Source organism: Coregonus lavaretus (assembly GCF_964263955.1).
Source record: "Coregonus lavaretus genome assembly, chromosome: 35".
NCBI lineage: Eukaryota > Metazoa > Chordata > Actinopteri > Salmoniformes > Salmonidae > Coregonus > Coregonus lavaretus.
In genome coordinates, this window is record NC_140022.1 from 977,259 (window position 1) to 998,561 (window position 21,303).

General features: G+C 46.0%; 1 protein-coding gene across 1 annotated transcript; it reads right to left on the reverse strand.

Annotated features, from left to right (window-relative positions):
• Nucleotides 1–541: 541 nt before the first annotated feature.
• LOC311109583 (uncharacterized protein) lies at nt 542–21,108 on the reverse strand. The gene is made up of 4 exons (XM_084152512.1): nt 21,029–21,108; nt 19,965–20,201; nt 6,595–6,843; nt 542–2,706 (listed from the first exon to the last, which is right to left on the reverse strand). The coding sequence occupies exons 2-4, from the start codon at nt 20,065–20,067 to the stop codon at nt 1,790–1,792; spliced, it is 1,269 nt and encodes a 422-aa protein (XP_084008638.1). The 5' UTR covers nt 20,068–20,201; nt 21,029–21,108; the 3' UTR covers nt 542–1,789.
• Nucleotides 21,109–21,303: the final 195 nt, after the last annotated feature.

Below are 21,303 nucleotides of genomic sequence, written 5' to 3' on the forward strand. Positions count from 1 at the left end.
ATAGGTATTTCTATTGTCCAGGTGGGATAGGGCGGTGGGCAGTCCAATGGCGATTGCGTCGTCCGTGGATCTATTGGGGCGGTATGCAAACTTTGTGGGTCTAGGTTCTCGGATAAGGTGGAGGTGACATGGTCCTTAACTAGCCTCTCAAAGCACTTCATGAAGACAGAAGTGAGTGCTACGGGGCGATGGTCATTTAGTTCAGTTACCTTTGCTTTCTTGGGTACAGGAACAATGGTGGCCACCTTGAAGCATGTGGGGACAGCAGACTGGGAAAGGGAGGGATGGAATATGTCCGTAAACACTAATGCATGTACACTTTATTTTCCATTGGCAGATCAATAAAGTTCAATGCAGTTAATCCAAACACATTCATCATCAATGACGAAAATAACAAATCTAGTTTTAAAAGACAAATTAATAAACATGTAGTCATTTCATAGCCTGTGTATCATTAAACAAATAGTAATTTAGTAGCAAAAAATTATCCAGCCAAATGTATGCTTGTCACGAACGTTGAGAGACGGGTCGGACCAAGGTGCAGCGTGAAAAGCGTACATGTTTATTAACTCAAATAAACATTCAACAAAACAAGAAACAACGTAACGTGAAGTCCAAAGGGCTATACACACACCAGCCTAACAGGAACAAGATCCCACAATACACAGCAGGCAATGGGCTACCTAAGGATGATCCCCAATCAGAGACAATGAGCGACAGCTGCCTCTGATTGGGAATCATACCTGGCCAGACATAGAAACAGAAAAACTAGAACCTAAACATAGAATGTCTAACATAGAATTCCACACCCTGACTCAACAAACAAGAGTTCTATAGGTCAGGGCGTGACAATGTTGAAAACTGCTCATCACACCATCTCTGTCTGATACATGTTGTGTCTACAAATTCATTCCCACAGAAAACTTTAGATGGAAGCAGTACCACACAGTCAACCCTCAGACTATTGTTTCAATGTCAGAAGCCTCAGAGGGTTTTCAACTTAAGGGTAAATCCAAGGTGATCTCAATATCTCTACAGTAGAAGCTAACAAAACACATTGATCAGTAAAGTAGAGGCTAACATTGTATAAAACGCTCCCTTTCCACTGCACAGTGAGAAACAATTGTGTTCTATGCTTTCTTCAATTGATCAAATTCACTGTTACTACTTCCTTTATGAGGTGAGAATGAAGTGATGGAGTGACTTTAATCTTAGCTGGTCTGAGTCAACTGATGAGGCTTCTCTCCTTTATGTATAAGTTGGTGTGTTTTTAAGGTATTCAATCTGGAGAAACTCTTCCCACAGTCACAGTGGTAAGGCTTCTCTCCTGTGTGTGTTCTCCGATGAACTTTTACCTCAGCTGATGTTTTGAAGCATTTCTCACAGTGAGAGCAGGAGTAAGGCTTTTCTCCTTTTGTCACGACTTCCGCCGAGGCTGCCTCCCCTCCTTGTTCGGGCAGGTTTCGGCGTTCGTCGTCACCGGCTTACTAGCTACTGCCGATCCCATTCTCATCACTCCACTTGTCATGTCTTGTCTTGTCAATCACACACACCTGGTGCTCAGTCCCCTAATTAGTATGTGTATAAGTGTTCCCTCTGTTCCCCTTGTCTTTGTGAGTGATTGTTTCATTGTGAGAGCGAGTAGCTCGGTTGAGCTACTCTTCCATTTGTTATTGCCAAGGTGGAATATTTCCCTTGTGATAGTTTCGTTTTGACGCTGGGTGCGTTTTATTTATGTAAACGGAATAAACTCTTGACTTGGGTATTTTACCTCCTGCGCCTGACTCCTTCATTCACACCTCGTCACACCTTTATGGATACGTTGGTGGGTTTTTAAGTTGCCTGACATGGAGAAGCTCTTCCCACAGTCAGAGCAGGAGTAAGGCTTTTCTCCTTTATGTATACGTTGGTGGGTTTTTAGGTTGCCCGATACAGAGAAACTCTTCCCACAGTCAGAGCAGTAATAAGGCTTCTCTCCTGTGTGTATACGTTGGTGGGTTTTTAAGTTGCCCAGTTGAGAGAAACTCTTCCCACAGTCAGAGCAGAAGTAAGGTTTCTGCCCTTTATGAATTAGTTGGTGACTTTTTAAGGTATCCAATCGGGAGAAACTCTCTCCACAGTCAGAGCAGGAGTAAGGCTTCTCTCCAGTGTGCACTCTCTGATGAATGGTTAATTTAGCTGATTTAATGAAGCATTTCCCACAGTCAGAGCAGGAGTAAGGCTTCTGTCCTTTATGTATTAATTGGTGACTTTTTAAGGTATCCAATCGGGAGAAACTCTTTCCACAGTCAGAGCAGAAGTAAGGCTTCTCTCCAGTGTGCACTCTCTGATGAATTGTCAGAGCCTTTGATGTTGTGAAACTGTTCCCACAGTCAGTACAGGAGTATGGCTTCTCTCCTGTGTGTATACGTTGGTGTGTTTTTAAGTGGCCCAATTGGGAGAAACTCGCCCCACAGTCAGAGCAGGAGTAAGGCTTCTCTCCTGTGTGCACTCTCTGATGAATGGTTAATTTAGATGATTTAATGAAGCATTTCCCACAGTCAGAGCAGGAGTAAGGCTTCTCTCCTGTATGTATTTTTAGGTGTATTTTTAACTTTGATAGAATTGGGAAAATCTCCTCACAATGTGGGCAGTGGTGAGACCTCTTAGCTCTGTGATCTTCCTGCTGTTGCTCTCTGGATGTAGAGAATGTCTCAACATGGTCTCCTGTGTGAACAACATCAGAACAACCAGTCAGTTGGTGTGATATACAGTGGGGAGAACAAGTATTTGATACACTGCCGATTTTGCAGGTTTTCCTACTTACAAAGCATGTAGAGGTCTGTAATTGTTATCAAAGGTACACTTCAACTGTGAGAGACGGAATCTAAAACAAAAATCCAGAAAGTCACATTATATGATTTTTAAGTAAGAATTTGCATTTTATTGCATGAAATAAGCATTTGATACATCAGAAAAGCAGAACTTAATATTTGGTACAGAAACCTTTGTTTGCAATTACAGAGATCATACGTTTCCTGTAGGTCTTGACCAGGTTTGCACACACCGCAGCAGGGATTTTGGCCCACTCCTCCATACAGACCTTCTCCAGATCCTTCAGGTTTCGGGGCTGTCGCTGGGCAATACGGACTTTCAGCTCCCTCCAAAGATTTTCTATTGGGTTCAGGTCTGGAGACTGGCTAGGCCACTCCAGGACCTTGAGATGCTTCTTACGGAGCCACTCCTTAGTTGCCTGGCTGTGTGTTTTGGGTCGTTGTCATGCTGGAAGACCAGCCACGACCCATCTTCAATGCTCTTACTGAGGGAAGGAGGTTGTTGGCCAAGATCTCGTGATACATGGCCCCATCCATTCTCCCCTCAATACGGTGCAGCCGTCCTGTCTCCTTTGCAGAAAAGCATCCCCAAAGAATGATGTTTCCACCTCCATGCTTCACGGTTGGGATGGTGTTCTTGGGGTTGTACTCATCCTTCTTCTTCCTCCAAACACGGCGAGTGGAGTTTAAACCAAAAAGCTATATTTTTGTCTCATCAGACCACATGACCTTCTCCCATTCCTCCTCTGGATCATCCAGCTGGTCATTGGCAAACTTCAGACGGGCCTGGACATGCGCTGGCTTGAGCAGGGGGACCTTGCGTGCGCTGCAGGATTTTAATCCATGACGGCGTAGTGTGTTACTAATGGTTTTCTTTGAGACAGTGGTCCCAGCTCTCTTCAGGTCATTGACCAGGTCCTGCCGTGTAGTTCTGGGCTGAACCCTCACCTTCCTCATGATCATTGATGCCCCACGAGGTGAGATCTTGCATGGAGCCCCAGACCGAGGGTGATTGACCGTCATCTGAACTTCTTCCATTTTCTAATAATTGCGCCAACAGTTGTTGCCTTCTCACCAAGCTGCTTGCCTATTGTCCTGTAGCCCATCCCAGCCTTGTGCAGGTCTACATTTTATCCCTGATGTCCTTACACAGCTCTCTGGTCTTGGCCATTGTGGAGAGGTTGGAGTCTGTTTGATTGAATGTGTGGACAGGTGTCTTTTATACAGGTAATGAGTGGAGAACAGGAGGGCTTCTTAAAGAAAAACGAACAGGTCTGTGAGAGCCGGAATTCTTACTGGTTGGTAGGTGATCAAATACGCATGTCATGCAATAAAATGCAAATTAATTACTTAAAAATCATACAATGTGATTTTCTGGATTTTGTTTTAGATTCCGTCTCTCACAGTTGAAGTGTACCTATGATAAAAAATACAGACATCTACATGCTTTGTAAGTAGGAAAACCTGCAAAATCGGCAGTGTATCAAATACTTGTTCTCCCCATATGACTTCATATACAGTGTCTTCAGAAAGTATTCACACCCCTTGACTTTTTCTACATTTTGTTGTGTTTCAGCCTGAATTAAAAATGTATTAAATTGAAATTGTGTGTCATTGGCCTACATGCAATACCCCAATACCACACACATACATGGGCATGGATACATGACTAGATGTTGGATATTGTTGTACCAAGATGAATTCTACTACGACTATCTAGCATCTGAATATGAATACCACATCTGTAGATTCTAAACCACCAGTTGGACGACAGAAGGAACTAAACCACCAGTTGGCCAGAAAGTGTTATACATGGTAGGTAAACTGTTTCATCTTTAGATGCACTTTATAGACCTGATAACAACCATGGAATACCCCATAACGTCAGTGGAATACCCCATAACGTCAGTGGAATACCCCATAACGTCAGTGAAATTATTCTATTCAAATTAATTTAAAATGAAAAGCTGAAATGTCTTGAGTCAATAAGTATTCAACCCCTTTGTTATGGAATGCCTAAATAAGTTCAGGAGTAAAAATGTGCCTAACAAGTCACATGATAAGTTGCATCGACTCACTCTATGTGCAATAATAGTGTTTAACATGATTTTTGAATGACTACCTCATCTCTGTACCCCACACATACAATGATCTGTAAGGTCCCTCTGTCAAGTAGTGAAATTCAAACACAGATTCAACCACAAAGACCAGGGAGGTTTTCTAATGCCTCACAAAGAAGGGCACCTATTGGTAGATAAACAAAACAAATAAAAGCAGACATTGACTATACCTTTGAGCATGGTGAAGTTATTAATTACACTTTGGATGGTGTATCAATACACCCAGTCACTACAAAGATACAGGCGTCCTTCCTAACTCAGTTGCCGGAGAGGAGGGAAACCGCTCAGGGATTTCACCATGATGCCAATGGTGACTTTAAAACAGTTAGACTGAGGATGGATCAACAACATTGGAGTTACTCCACAATACTAACATAAATGACAGAGTGAAAAGAAGGAAAGCTGTACAGAATACATGCATCCTGTTTGCAATGTAATGAGGCACTAAAGTAAAAATGTGGCAAAAATAATTAACTTTTTATCCTAAATACAAAGCGTTATGTTTGTACCACTCTTCACTCTTCGCATGGTGGTGGCTGCATCATGTTATGGGTATGCTTGTCATCGGCAAGGACTAGGGAGTTTTTTTTAGGATAAAAATAAACGGAATAGAGCTAAGCACTGGCAAAATCCTAGAGGATAACCTGGTTCAGTCTGCTTTCCAACAGACACTGGGAGACAAATTCACCTTTCAGCAGGACAATAACCTAAAACACAAGGCCAAATATACACTGGAGTTGGTTACCAAGACAACATTGAATGTTCCTGAGTGGTCTAGTTACAGTTCTGAATTAAAATCGGTTTAAAAATCTATGGCAAGACTTGAAAATGGCTGTCTTGCAATGATCAACAACCAACTTGACAGAGCTTGAAGAATTTTTTTAATAATTATGTGCAAATATTGTACAATCCAGGTGTGCAAAGCTCTTAATCGCTGCCAAAGGTGCTTCTACAAAGTATTGACTCAGGGGTGTGATGTAAATTAGATACTTCTTCATTTCAATTTTAATACATTTGCTAACATTTCTAAAAACATGTTTTCACTGTCATTATTGGTATTGTGTGTAGAAGGCTCAGAAAAAATATACTAATTTAATCAATTTTGAATTTAGGCTGTAACACAACACAATGTGGAATAAGTCAAGGGGTATGAATACTTTCTGAAGGCACTGTAAGTACACTGTAAAATACAAAAGGGGAATACAACTATTCTAAAAGTGGATAACAGTTGATTGCAATAAGTAGTGACAATTATGAGCCATATCATCCACAACTCACTATCACAAGGGTTAGAAAGTACACAGACTCATTTAATATAACTTTAAAACACTGGCAGTTTGTCTACTTCACTTCTTTAGTCTACTCTCTGATCACTCCAGATAGCCCAGTGAATAAAACACATGTTGACAATAATATCTACCTTCTCATTGAAACAGTTCATCATGAAACAGTTCTACTGGAACTTTTCATGCACAGTGGGAAGTTGGAAGGAACAACACAAGCTTTGTTGTGCAGTCTGGAGTTCTTCAGGGATGTGATATCAAAATGACTGAATTCAACCTATCAATAGACTGGGTCATAACTTATGGAGGTCCAACTTCTGAAGATAACTTATAGATAAACGAATACAACAAACGTAGTTAGACAGAACCTGCTCTTACCATGAGAAACAGATTTCCCAATCTTCTCCTCCTCTTCTTCATCTTTAATGTTGACGTTCAGCTCCAGTGTTTGACTGCAGTCTTCCAGCTTCACTGATGCCATCTCTGGATCCTGCAATGCAAACTGGGCTCCAGTGTCACAATCAGGACCCAGTGACTGTAGGTTTGGACTCAGTGTGGAAGGAGAGAGGCAGGCTGGGTTTGTCCTCACTGTTGATGTTACAGGCCTCAGACTTAATCTGAGTCGGGCTGTAGTAATAAAGAGAAACGGACACAAAAATGAGTCTTGACATTTCTGGCACTTTCTTTATTCTCTAAAAATATATTATTGTTCAATTATCTCATTACAATAGATCAGGTAGCTAAACATTGACAACAAAACAGTGCACACTTTAAATTACACAACGTCAAGTGCACTTCAAGTGGAACTGACAGCGTTTTAACTACTTTGCAGATATGAAACAGACAATGATAATAGCAGTCCAAAATATACAATTCCCAGTATATTCTACAAAACTAACTTTATGAGGTTTTAAAAATAGGTTTTATTTGACTCAACATTCCATGACATAGAGTAAGACATTGTTGGCAGAATAGATGGATGCAGTTCAATGCATGATTAGTATAATTCACCAATAAAAAATGTTCATTGAATATTAAAAACATACAATCTACCTGCAGTGAAGCCGCTCAACATTTACATTACATTCAGTCATCTAGCAGACACTCCTATCCAGAGCGACCCACAGGAACAACCAGGGTCAAGCTCCCCGCCAAGGGCACGTCGACAGGTCTCCCACCAAGTCAAATCGGGAACCCAAACCAGGGACCTATCGGCCACCGGCCCAAGCTCCCAACTGCCAGGCCACCAACCATCCACGACCCCTCCACAGTTCCCTGAGAGCTGCCCACCAACCATCCACGACCGCTCCACAGTTCCCTGAGAGCTGCCCCTCAACCATCCACGATCCCTCCACAGTTCCCTGAGAGCTGCCCACCAACCATCCACGACCCCTCCACAGTTCCCTGAGAGCTGCCCCTCAACCATCCACGATCCCTCCACAGTTCCCTGAGAGCTGCCCACCAACCATCCACGACCCCGCCACAGTTCCCTGAGAGCTGCCCACCAACCATCCACGACCCCTCCACAGTTCCCTGAGAGCTGCCCACCAACCATCCACGACCCCTCCACAGTTCCCTGAGAGCTGCCCCTCAACCATCCACGATCCCTCCACAGTTCCCTGAGAGCTGCCCACCAACCATCCACGACCCCTCCACAGTTCCCTGAGAGCTGCCCCTCAACCATCCACGACCCCTCCACAGTTCCCTGAGAGCTGCCCACCAACCATCCACGATCCCTCCACAGTTCCCTGAGAGCTGCCCACCAACCATCCACGACCCCTCCACAGTTCCCTGAGAGCTGCCCACCAACCATCCACGACCTCTCCACAGTTCCCTGAGAGCTGCCCACCAACCATCCACGACCCCTCCACAGTTCCCTGAGAGCTGCCCACCAACCATCCACGATCCCTCCACAGTTCCCTGAGAGCTGCCCACCAACCATCCCATAACTTTTTCCACCACTGCACCTTCAAGTACAGGGCAGTATTAAGTAGAAAGTACATATTTTGGTCCCGCTTTATTTTAAGTGCATCTTATGAAGGCTTCATAAAGCATTAATATACGCTTCATAAGCACTACATCAATTGGTCACAAATCATCTATAACCGTATTTCATGCTCTATAAAGGATGAATAAATGTGAACAACTAAATTGATGGTTATGTCACACAGTTAAGCCACATTATGAATATTTATTGAGCATGATATTAGGGCAAACAACGTTTCCACTCCAAGAATGATGTACGATAAATGACTGTTATTAACCCATGCATTAACAGCACTCATTGTTACTATAGCCTGCACATCTAACTTTTTCCAAAGCTTTCACAAATCCTGTTGTGATTTTGTGGTAAAATATTTGCTTCCATTTAGGTTCAAAATTGATTTTTGGCATGTTATTATAATAATATAATGTAGCTTTTTATATATCTGGAAGTGGTCCAGCTTATACAACTCTGTAGTGTATTGTCTTGTCTATATAAAAAAATACTAAATATGTCTATGCTCCAATTTGCCCATATTTCTTGGACATCCTGAATGGTTTTGTGATACTCTCAACTCTGCAGTATTAAGCACATTCATAACTGTTTTATAACACCTCAAATGAATGTCACTCTATTATAGTGCACACTATAATGGCATATGACATGGTTATAACATGGTTATGTCATGGTTATGACATGGTTATGACGCCCATCATTCCATACAATGTAATAGTTGCGTAATAAGGCATGAGAACCCAGGGATTATCGTGTGATAACTCCCGGAGGGCTGTTCTTAGGCCCAAGGCAAATAATGACATGTTTTCATTAAAAACATTATTTTAATGAGTACATTTATGTTATTTCATCCTTTCACCAGACATAAATTCACCCTGGCAATCTACTCCCGATTTCAGAGCACTCTGGTTTGAGAGTGCCAAAACGCAGAATAACTGAGGAATGCCCTGAACTCGGGTTGTTATGACAGGTGTAAGTAAACAGCAGCTAAAAATATGAATGAAATTGTTTCCAGTAACACAGTTAGTCACTAACCCTCTTGATAACATTAACCAGCTCTGCTAGGGTGAGAAACATTTTCAGGGTGAGGTGTTCTCATTTGTGTCTGGAAGTAAGCTAGCAAGCTAGCCACCTTTAGCCTGTTATAACGGCAGTCAAGCTGAGGTCAGAACTCTCGGAGCAACAGTACTCCTGCACTGACACTCCAGAGTGAATTTTCAAACACACACGATATAGTCCGGGCAAATGGCAGTTATTAGTTCTGAAGTTGCTAACCAAACAGGCTGGTCGTTAAATTATTTTGGGATGTTTTGACCCAGTCACTCATTCTATTCATTCCACGTAGGGCTGTGGCGGTAATGACATTTTGTCACCCGGTAACTGTCATGCAAATGACTTCCGGTCTCACGGTAATTGACCGTTAATTAACATAAACATGTTTAGCATCTCCAGGCCTTCCATGCATACAGGCTGCTGATGCGCCTTTGGAACATCCACATTTGAAAAAGTCTAATAAATCCATGTAATATATCCTACACCAGGGCTCTCCAACCCTGTTCCTGGAGACCCACTGTCTCTTTAAAGCAATAGTTGCTTTGACAAACTGTTTTTCCGCGATTGCATTTTTTAATATTGTGATATGTCAGGCTGGGTCGCTCTGCTTCAATGACAGTCGCAACTCAACAATCATCTACTTGACATTTGCTGCGCGCCCAAATTGCGGGGTCCTTCCGACTGTAGGCTATGCAATTTAAAACCATCCACAGCTTTTTTTCTTTTAAAGAAGCTAAATGATCCTCTGTGGCCAAATCATGCTTTCTGGTGTAGTTGCCTATTTTGAATGATTTGATTTATTTCTGTAAAGACAGACTGTCTTACTCACACACACACATTCACACACACCGCACGGCCTCGGCTCTCTAGTAGCCTACAACGTCTCGCTCTGTGCCCCTAACTCTCTCTTCTTTTCACAAACGGCTCGCTCTGTGCCCCTAACTCTCTCTTCCTTTCACAAACGTCTCGCTCTGTGCCCCTAACTCTCTCTTCCTTTCACAAACGTCTCGCTCTGTGCCCCTAACTCTCTCTTCCTTTCACAAACGTCTCGCTCTGTGCCCCTAACTCTCTCTTCCTTTCACAAACGTCTCGCTCTGTGCCCCTAACTCTCTCTTCCTTTCACAAACGTCTCGCTCTGTGCCCCTAACCCTCTCTTCCTTTCACAAACGGCTCGCTCTGTGCCCCTAACTCTCTCTTCCTGCTCAGTCCCCTCCTGTACTCCCTGTTCACCCATGACTGCATGGTCAGGCACGACTCCAACACCATCATTAAATTTGCCGACGACACAACAGTGGTAGGCCTGATCACTGACAATGATGAGACAGCCTATAGGGAGGAGGTCAGAGACCTGGCCGTGTGATGCCAGGATAACAACCTCTCCCTCAACGTGCTCAAGACAAAGGAGATGATTATGGACTACAGGGAAAAAAAGAGGACTGAGCACGCCCCCATTCTCATCGACAGGGCTGTAGTGGAGCAGGTTGAGAGCTTCAAGTTCCTTGGTGTCCACATCACAAACAAACTATCATGGTCCAAACACACCAAGACAGTCGTGAAGAGGGCACGACAAAGCCTATTCCCCCTCAGGAGACTGAAAAGATTTGGCATTGGTCCTCAGATCCTCAAAAAGTTCTACAGCTGCACCATCAAGAGCATCCTGACTGGTTGCATCACTGCCTGGTATGGCAACTGCTTGGCCTCCGACCGCAAGGCACTACAGAGGGTAGTGCGTACGGCCCAGTACATCACTGGGGCCAAGCTTCCTGCCATCCAGGACCTCTATACCAGGCGGTGTCAGAGGAAGGCCCTAAATATTATCAAAGACTCCAGCCACCCTAGTCATAGACTGTTCTCTCTGCTACCGCACGGCAAGCGGTGACGGAGCGCCAAGTCTAGGTCCAAAAGGCTTCTTAACAGCTTCTACCCCCAAGCCATAAGTCTCCTGAACAGCTAATCAAATGGCTACCTGGACTATTTGCACTGCCCCCCCACCCTAACCCCCTCTTTTACACTGCTGCTACTCTGTTTATTATTTATGCATAGTCACTTTAACTCTACCCACATGTACATATTAATTCAATTACCTCAACTAACCGGTGCCCCCGCACATTGACTCTGTACCGGTACCCCCTGTATATAACCTCCTTACTGTTATTTTTAATTTACTGCTGCTCTTTAATTATTTGCTTTTTTTTATTTTTTTCTTAAACTGCATAGTTGGTTATGGGCTTGTAAGTAAGCATTTCACTGTAATGTCTACACCTGTTGTATTCGGCGCATGTGGCAAATACAATTTAATTTGATTTGATTTCCTTTCACAAACGTATCACTCTGTATCCTTAACTCCGGTTGAATTAAGTTGCTTTTCTGCTGCTTCCCTCACTCGGATTGGATGTCCTTTAGGCCCTTTCGGAACAGGTTTTAAAAATTAATTCATATTGGGTTCAGGGATTTCCTGTGTCCATTTCAGAAAGGGAGCTCTAACTTCCCATCACCATTTCTCCTCATCATTCAGATTATTCCAATTCAATCATGAAGTGTTTAGAGAGTGATTTGAGGGACAATAGACTGCTGAGTACCAGGCCGTTAGTGAGGGCCGTTACCCAGTTGGTAGGGTACCCAACAGCGCCATTCATTTGCACAGTTTTGATGGGAATACCATTACCAACGGCAGCAGGGAATTTGTGTCATAAATGCTGTAGGTGGGTGTAGTGGTGGAATCAAGCGCAGGACACCGAAGTATAGTCCAAAAGACTTTAGTGGAATATCCAACAAGGAAAACAGAACAAACTTGCCCGAAGGCGAAACTACGCACGTAGGCGACAAACAAAAGGCGCACTACACAGGTGCGTAAAACGCTCCAACACAGTGGAGTAAAGCTCAACTGAGCGAATAAGGAAATCGACAAGCAAACATACGACAGGAACAATCACACACAAACACACCCAACGAGACTTAAATAGAACACTAATGAGGACTAACTAGACACAGGTGTACAACATCAAGACCAAACCAAACGAACATGAAACATAGATCGGTGGCAGCTAGTACTCCGGGGACGACGACCGCCGATGCCTGCCCGAACCAGGAGGAGGAGCAGCCTCGGCCGAAACCGTGACAGTACCCCCCCCTTGACGCGCGGCTCCAGCCGTGCGCCGACCCCGGCCTCGGGGACGACCAGGAGGACGCGGAGCAGGGCGCGCGGGATGATCCCGGTGGAACTCCGACAGGAGAGATGGGTCTAGGATGTCCCTCCGCGGCACCCAGCACCGCTCCTCCGGGCCGTACCCCTCCCACTCCACGAGATACTGGAGACCCCCCATCCGGCGTCTGGAGTCCAAGATGGACCGAACGGTGTACGCCGGAGCCCCCTCGATGTCCAATGGGGGCGGAGGAGTCTCTCCTATCTCATTGTCCTGGAGTGGACCAGCTACCACCGGCCTGAGAAGAGACACATGGAACGAGGGGTTAATATTCTTATATTCAACAGGTAGATGTAACCTATAAACACACCTCGTTCAATCTTCTCAGGACTTTAAAGGGCCCCACAAACCGCCGACCCAGCTTCCGGCAGGGCAGGCGGAGGGGCAGGTTTCTGGTAGAGAGGCAGACTCGATCTCCGGGTGCGTACACCGGCCCCTCACTGCGGTGGAGATCGGCGCTCGCCTTGTGACGAAGGACGGCCCGCTGCAGGTGGACGTGGGCAGCGTTCCACGTCTCTTCCGAGCGCCTCATCCAATCATCCACCGCAGGGGCCTCGATCTGGCTCTGCTACCATGGTGCCAGAACCGGCTGGTAACCCAATACACATTGGAAAGGGGTTAGGTTAGTAGAGGAGTGGCGGAGAGAGTTCTGGGCCATCTCGGCCCAGGGAATGTAACGCGCCCACTCCTCAGGCCGGTCCTGGCAATACGACCTCAGAAGCCTACCCACATCCTGGTTAACACGTTCTACCTGCCCGTTACTCTCCGGGTGGTACCCCGAGGTAAGGCTAACCGAGACCCCCAAACGCTCCATAAACGCTCTCCACACATGGGAGGTAAACTGAGGGCCTCGATCAGACACTATATCCTCGGGGACCCCGTAATGCCGGAAGACGTGGGTAAATAGGGCCTCAGCGGTCTGTAGGGCAGTAGGAAGTACCCGACATAGGGAGAAGACGACAGGCCTTAGAGAACTGGTCCACAACGACCAGGATGGTGGTATTCCCCTGAGAGAGGGGAAGGTCTGTTACAAAATCCACCGAGAGGTGGGACCATGGTCGTTGTGGAACGGGTAGGGGCTGTAACTTACCCCTGGGCAGATGTCGGGGCGCCTTACACTGGGCGCACACCGAGCAGGAGGAGACGTAAACCCTCACATCCCTAGCCAAAGTAGGCCACCAGTATTTAGTGCTAAGGCAATGCACTGTCCGGCCAATACCCGGATGTCCAGAGGAGGGTGACGTGTGAGCCCAGTAGATGAGTCGATCCCGAATCTCGAGCGGAACGTACCTCCGACCCTCAGGACATTGTGGAGGGCTGGGGTCGGTACGCAACGCTCGCTCGATCTCGGCATCGACCTCCCACACCACCGGTGCCACAAGGCAAGACTCCGGTAGTATGGGAGTAGGCTCAACGGACCTCTCCTCCGTGTCATACCGCCGGGACAGTGCATCTGCCTTACCATTCTGGGACCCAGGGATGTACGTGATTTTAAATACGAACCTGGTGAGAAACATACTCCATCGAGCCTGGCGAGGGTTCAGTCTCCTCGCTGCCCGGATGTACTCCAGGTTCCGATGGTCAGTCAAAATGAGGAAAGGGTGTTGAGCCCCCTCAAGCCAATGCCTCCACACCTTAAGGGCTTGAACTACAGCTAACAGCTCCCTGTCCCCAACGTCATAGTTACGCTCCGCCGGGCTGAGCTTCTTGGAGTAAAAAGCACAGGGGCGGAGTTTAGGTGGCGAGCCGGACCGTTGAGAGAGAACGGCCCCTATACCAGCCTCAGACTCGTCCACCTCAACCTGAAATGGAATTGTGGGATCCGGATGCGCCAGCACCGGAGCCGACGTAAACAGGTCCTTCAGTCTCCCAAAGGCCCTGTCCGCATCAGCTGACCACTGCAGGCGCACCGGACCCCCCTTCAGAAGGGACGTGATGGGAGCTGCCACCTGTCCAAAACCCCGGATAAACCTCCGGTAGTAATTCGCAAAGCCCAAGAACTGCTGCACCTCTTTTACAGTGGTTGGAGTTTGCCAATTACGCACAGCGGACACACGATCCACCTCCATTCTCACCCCTGACGCGGACAACCGATAACCCCAAAAGGAGACCGACTCCTGGAAAAACAGACATTTCTCTGCCTTGACATATAGGTCGTGCTCCAACAGCCTCCTCAATACACGTCGCACCAGGGTTATATGCTCGGCTCGGGTAGATGAGTACACCAGAATATCATCAATGTACACGACCACCCCTTGTCCCTGCATATCCCGGAAAATGTCATCTACGAAGGATTGGAAGACTGATGGAGCATTCATCAACCCATATGGCATGACAAGATACTCGAAATGACCTGACGTGGTACTAAACGCCGTTTTCCATTCATCGCCCTCCCTAATGCGCACCAAGTTATACGCGCTCCTGAGATCCAATTTTGTGAAAAACCGCGCCCCATGCAATGACTCCGTCATGGTCGCAATCAGAGGGAGTGGATAACTGTATTTCACAGTAATCTGATTGAGACCACGGTAATCAATGCACGGGCGCAACCCTCCATCTTTCTTTTTCACAAAAAAGAAACTCGAAGAGGCGGGGGAAATGGAAGGCCGAATGTATCCCTGTCTCAAAGATTCGGCTATGTAAGTCTCCATAGCTTTCCTCTCCTCTTGAGACAAAGGATACACATGGCTCCGTGGGAGCGCTGCTCCTGCCTGGAGATCAATCGCACACTCCGTCGCCCTAGTTTTGCTAAACACAAGAGCTAAATCCCCATATTCAGGCCGAATGTGCAGTGCGGGCACTTGGTTTGGACTTTCCACCAAAGTCGCCCCCACGGAAACACCCAGACATCGCCCCTCACACTGAGCAGACCACCCATCGAGAGCCCTCTGTTGCCACGAAATAGCAGGGTTATGGGTGCTTAACCAGGGAATCCCCAGCACCACTGGGTACGCAGGAGAGTCGATCAGATACAGCTGTATAGTCTCTTCATGACCCCCCTGCGCACACATCCTAAGTGGCGCTGTGACCTCCCTGATCAACCCCGACCCCAACGGGCGGCTATCTAAGGCATGTACGGGAAAAGGTTTGTCAACAGGTAGGAGAGGGATCCCTAACTCTAAACAAAACTTTCGATCAACAAAATTCCCAGCTGCGCCTGAATCTACTAGCGCCTTATGCTGGGAATGAGGTGCAACCTGTGGAAAACCAACAGGTATACAAAAGTGCGCAACAGAAAGCTCTGGGTAAGCGGGCCGTCTACTCACCTGGGAGGCCCCCCCAGTGCGTGGCCTGTTGTCCTCTCCCTCGGAGAACCCTCCCCAGCACCTGGCCGCAGTGTGCCCTCCACGACCGCACTTGGTGCAGGAGACAGGCCCCCTCGGGCTCTTCCTCCTCCGCTCTCTAGCGCCAGCGCCCCCGAGCTCCATGGGGCACGGCTCGGAGGCGCTGGAGGGTGAAATGGACGGACCCCCCTCGGAACGTCCGCGGGTAGCTAGCAGGTTATCCAGCCTGATGGACATGTCGACCAACTGGTCGAACGAGAGGCTGGTGTCCCTACAGGCCAGCTCCCTACGGACGTCCTCGCGTAGACTACATCTGTAGTGATCGATGAGAGCCCGCTCATTCCACCCTGCATCCGCCGCTAGAGTACGGAATTCTAAGGCGAACTCCTTGGCACTCCTCCTCCCCTGCCGGAGGAAGACCAGACGCTCCCCCGCCGCTTTCCCCTCCGGGGGATGGTCAAACACCGCCCTGAAGCGGCGGGAGAACTCGTCGTAGGTGATGGTGTTCGCGTCGATCCTCCTCCACTCTGCGTTGGCCCATTCCAACGCCTTCCCGGAAAGGCAGGAGATCAGGGCGGACACGCTCTCATGTCCCGAGGGCGCCGGGTGCACGGTGGCCAGGTAAAGCTCCACCTGGAGAAGGAATCCCTGACACCCGGCTGCGGTCCCATCGTAGGCCCTCGGGAGCGAGAGTCGAACTCCTCTGGGTTCCGGAGCGGGAATGGGCTGACTTCCCGATGGGGCTGGCAGAGAGGATGGCGGTGTAGGAGTCCCCCAGCCTCGGATGGTGGTGGTCACCTCCTGCAGTGCGGACCCCATCTGCAGGATCTGGTCACTCTGTTCACGGACCCTGTCCTCCAGCGTCGCCTGGGCTGCTGCGGCTCCTGCTGATTCCATTCTTATGGTGTGTGATTCTGTCATAAATGCTGTAGGTGGGTGTAGTGGTGGAATCAAGCGCAGGACACCGAAGTATAGTCCAAAAGACTTTAGTGAAATATCCAACAAGGAAAACAGAACAAACTTGCCCGAAGGCGAAACTACGCACGTAGGCGACAAACAAAAGGCGCACTACACAGGTGCGTAAAACGCTCCAACACAGTGGAGTATAGCTCAACCGAGCGAATAAGGAAATCGACAAGCAAACATACGACAGGAACAATCACACACAAACACAGACACACCCAACAAGACTTAAATAGAACACTAATGAGGACTAACTAGACACAGGTGTACAACATCAAGACCAAACCAAAACGAACATGAAACATAGATCGGTGGCAGCTAGTACTCCGGGGACGACGACCGCCGATGCCTGCCCGAACCAGGAGGAGGAGCAGCCTCGGCCGAAACCGTGACAATTTGACTGCGGTCATGACTCGTAATTTCCAGTGGGCGGTAATACAGTCACCGCAACAGCCCTAATTCCACGTTGCTATGCTAAACAAATCATTGGCATGTAGCTAGCTAGCTAACAGTGGTTCAATGACGAGAGACAATAACTTAATAAACTCAATAAATAATGATTTCATAAATAATGTATAAATAGGCAACAACCATCTGATTGTCAAGTCAATAAGATACACTTAAATATACACACAAAGGTATGTGGACACCCCTTCAAATTAGTGGATTCAGCTATTTCAGCCACACCCGTTGCTGACAGGTGTATAAAATCAAGCACACAGCCATGCAATCTTCATAGACAAACATTGCCAGTAGAATGGCCTTACTGAAGAGCTCATTGACTTTCAACGTGGCACCGTCATAGGATGCCACCTTTCCAACAAGTCAGTTCATCCAATTTCTGCCCTTCTAGAGCTGCCCCGGTCAACTGTAAGTGCTGTTATTGTGACGTGTAAATGTCTAGGCGCAACAACGGCTCAGCTACGAAGTGGTAGGCCCCACAAGCTCACAGAAAGGGACGGCTGAGGTTTGAAGCGCGTAAAAATCGTCTGTCCTCGGTTGCAACACTCACTACCGAGTTCCAAACTGCCTCTGGAAGCAACGTCAGCACAAGAACTGCTCGTCGGGACCTTAATGAAATGGGTTTCCATGGCGAGCAGCCGCACATAAGCCTAAGACCACCATGCGCAATGCCAAGCGTCAGCTGGAGTGGTGTAAGGCTCACCACCATTGGACTCTAGAGCAGTGGAAACATGTTCTCTGGAGTGATGAATCACGCTTCACCATCTGGCAGTCCGACGGACAAATCTGGGTTTGGCAGATGCCAGAAGTACACTACCTGCCCCAATGCGTAGTGCCAACTGTAAAGTTTGATGGAGGAGGAATAATGGTATGGGGCTGTTTTTCAAGGTTCGGCCTAGGCCCTGTAGTTCCAGTGAAGGGAAATCTTAACGCTACAGCATACAATGACATTAGAGACAATTCTGTGCTTCCAACTTTGTGGCAACAGTTTGGAGAAGGCCCTTTCCTGTTTCATCATGACAATGCCCCCATGCACAAAGCGAAGTCCGTACAGAAATGGTTTGTCAATATCGGTGTGGAAGAACTTGACTGACCTGCACGAGCCCTGACCTCAACCCCATCGAACACCTTTGGGATGAATTGGAACGCCGACTGCGAGCTAGGCCTAATCGCCCAACATCAGTGCCCGACCTCACTAATGCTCTTGTGGCTGAATGGTAGCAAGTCCTCCGCAGCAATGTTCCAACATCTAGTGGAAAGCCTTCCCAGAAGAGTGGAGGCTGTTATAGTGGCAAAGGGGGGGACCAACTCCATATTAATGCCCATGATTTTGGAATGAGAGGTTCGACGAGCAGGTGTCCACATACTTTTGGTAATGTATTGTAGTTATTCTCCTTTGCTAGCTAGGTAGTCAACTAAAGCTAACACACAATCACATCAAGCAGCTGAAATGACAGCAAACGATGTGCATTTTCGTTTGTTTTAGCTACTACCTTAGCTATTGCCAATTATTTGGATAAATCCATTATAATGATCCTGAAAAATGTATTAGCCTGGATCAGAGAAGCTGTCAGACTCGTCACGTCCATATGCATGGTGCACGGTGGAAATGCAACATGTCCGACAGGCTAGTAGCGTGGGGAAATATTGTCTAGACGCTTTTTCCCCCAGGGGAGATTAGGTTTATAAATTGCCTGGCTGGGCTGTGGGACAGTGGATGTGCATTGATAAATCTAATGGAACTGTTAACAGGCATTATGCGTGGAATGTGTGGATTGTGGTGATAACTCCTTGCTATCAACCAATCAGCATCCAAGATCCAAACAACCCGTTTTATAAATGTGACAAAGAGTTTGGTAAATGATATATAACGCCCCGTTATAACATCTGGTACGCAGACAATTATGTAGCATGTAATAGCATATGACATAAGTTGTCATGCAGACTGTGTAATACCCATTGTTATTAACAGTAGACATTAGTGCATATGACAACAGGATAAACAGTCATATAACACACATTATTATTGTTGGTCCTCTGTAGCTCAATTGGTAGAGCATGGCGCTTGTAACGCCAGGGTAGTGGGTTCGATCCCCGGGACCACCCATACGTAAAAATGTATGCGCACCTGACTGTAAGTCGCTTTGGATAAAAGCGTCTGCTAAATGGCATATTATTATTATTATTATTAATATTATTATTATAACTAGTTTCGTAACATTTTATGCCGTTACTCATTACTATTTAAAACTACTTATCGCAGTTTATGTCAAATGTAATGTGTTATATAGGTGTTATAAAAGGCTTTATGAATGCATGAATAAGGACACCTACAGTAAAGTGTTACCCCAACTTTTCTTGATCGAAAAGCATTGAAGAGAATTGAAATTAGAACGAGTGTATTTACTGAATTGACTGGAATTGAAATGGAATTGACACCAATCCTGGCAACCACACAGACTCATTTCATAGATCTTCAAAACACTGGCAGTTTGTCTACTTCACTTCTTTAGTCTACTCTCTGATCACTCCAGATAGCCCAGTGAATAAAACACATGCTGACAATACTGTTGTCAAACCATGCAGATTTCAGTAGCATGAAATAACATCTACCTTCTCATTGAAACAGTTCTATAGCAACTTGTAATGCACAGTATGAAGTTGAAACGAAGAACAGTCTTGTGTTCTTCAGGGATGTTTGAGTGTCAGAATTATAGAATTCAACCTAGCAATAGACTGGGTCATAACTTATGAAGATAACTTAAAGATAGAATCTGCTCTTACCATGAGAAACAGATTTCCCAATCTTCTCCTCCTCTTCTTCATCTTTAATGTTGACATTCAGCTCCAGTGTTTGACTGCAGTCTTCCAGCTTCACTGATGCCATCTCTAGATCCTGCAGTAAACTGGGCACCACTGTCACAATCAGGACCCAGTGACTGTAGGTTTGGACTCAGTGTGGAAGGAGAGAGGCAGGCTGGGTTTGTCTTCACTGTTGATGTTACCGGCCTCTGGCATAATCTGAGTCGGCCAGTAGTAATAAAGAGAAATGGACACAGAATTTTTTTGTCTTGACAGTTTTGGCACTTTCTTTATTCTCTAAAAATAATTTGTATTTTTTCTAGTTCAATTATCTAATTTCAATAGATCAGGTAGCTAAGCACTGACAACAAAACATTCATTCATTCACATTAGACACAATTTGTACACTTTAAATTACACAAGGTAAGTGCAATTTACATAAATGCATACATGACTCAAATACCATTTAGTACAAGGTTGCAGTTTGTTTTAGGCAGTACTATGAACTATTTTCTTAAATAAGCTTCTCTTCACTGTATTATTTCAGTCACAAAAAACAATTGTATTTACAATTTTCACACCATAGTAACAATTATAGATAAAGATAAAAACAATTGAATGTGTCTGAATATTGTTACACACAAAAAATAAGAGAATCATTACATTCAGCTTCAAAACAGTAGTGCGACCGTGAAATCGTCTCTCTCTGATGCACCCGCACTGCCTGCACTGAAGTCCGTTGACGCAGACAGTGGCACCGCCATTTTACCAGCTCGTGAATTTTACACAAAACCAATAACGAACTCAGAAATCGCAAATAAATTGATTTTTTCAATGAAATTAGCTTTACTAAATTATGTTCATTCACTCAGCCAAACCCAACGTCTCTACCTATGTGGCTTATAAAATAGTTACGCTCACTCGACTTGACACAAAAAGAACACATAAAACCTTAACCAAATGTGATAATACCTTAAGGGATTTGTTAACTAGCACGCTATGACATGTTCTTTCGATATTAAAAGTTTAAACGTGGTATTACATACCTGTAGTAACACATGTGAAACGGACACAAAAGTGATCGTCTTGACACCACAGTTCAGGCGCCCACTGCAACAGAGTAAAAGCGACATCACAGACAGAACAATGAGACATATTTTTCATTGGATGTATAAATGTGAAGCATCCGGTTGGCGTTTCCACTCACTACCAAATATGGTAGTGAGAGGAAGCCCACTGGCGAGCAGTGGGAGAAGATGGGACGAGATGGATTTTGACCGACTTTCTGCACTTTTTCTCATCGATTAAGCATTTGATCTCA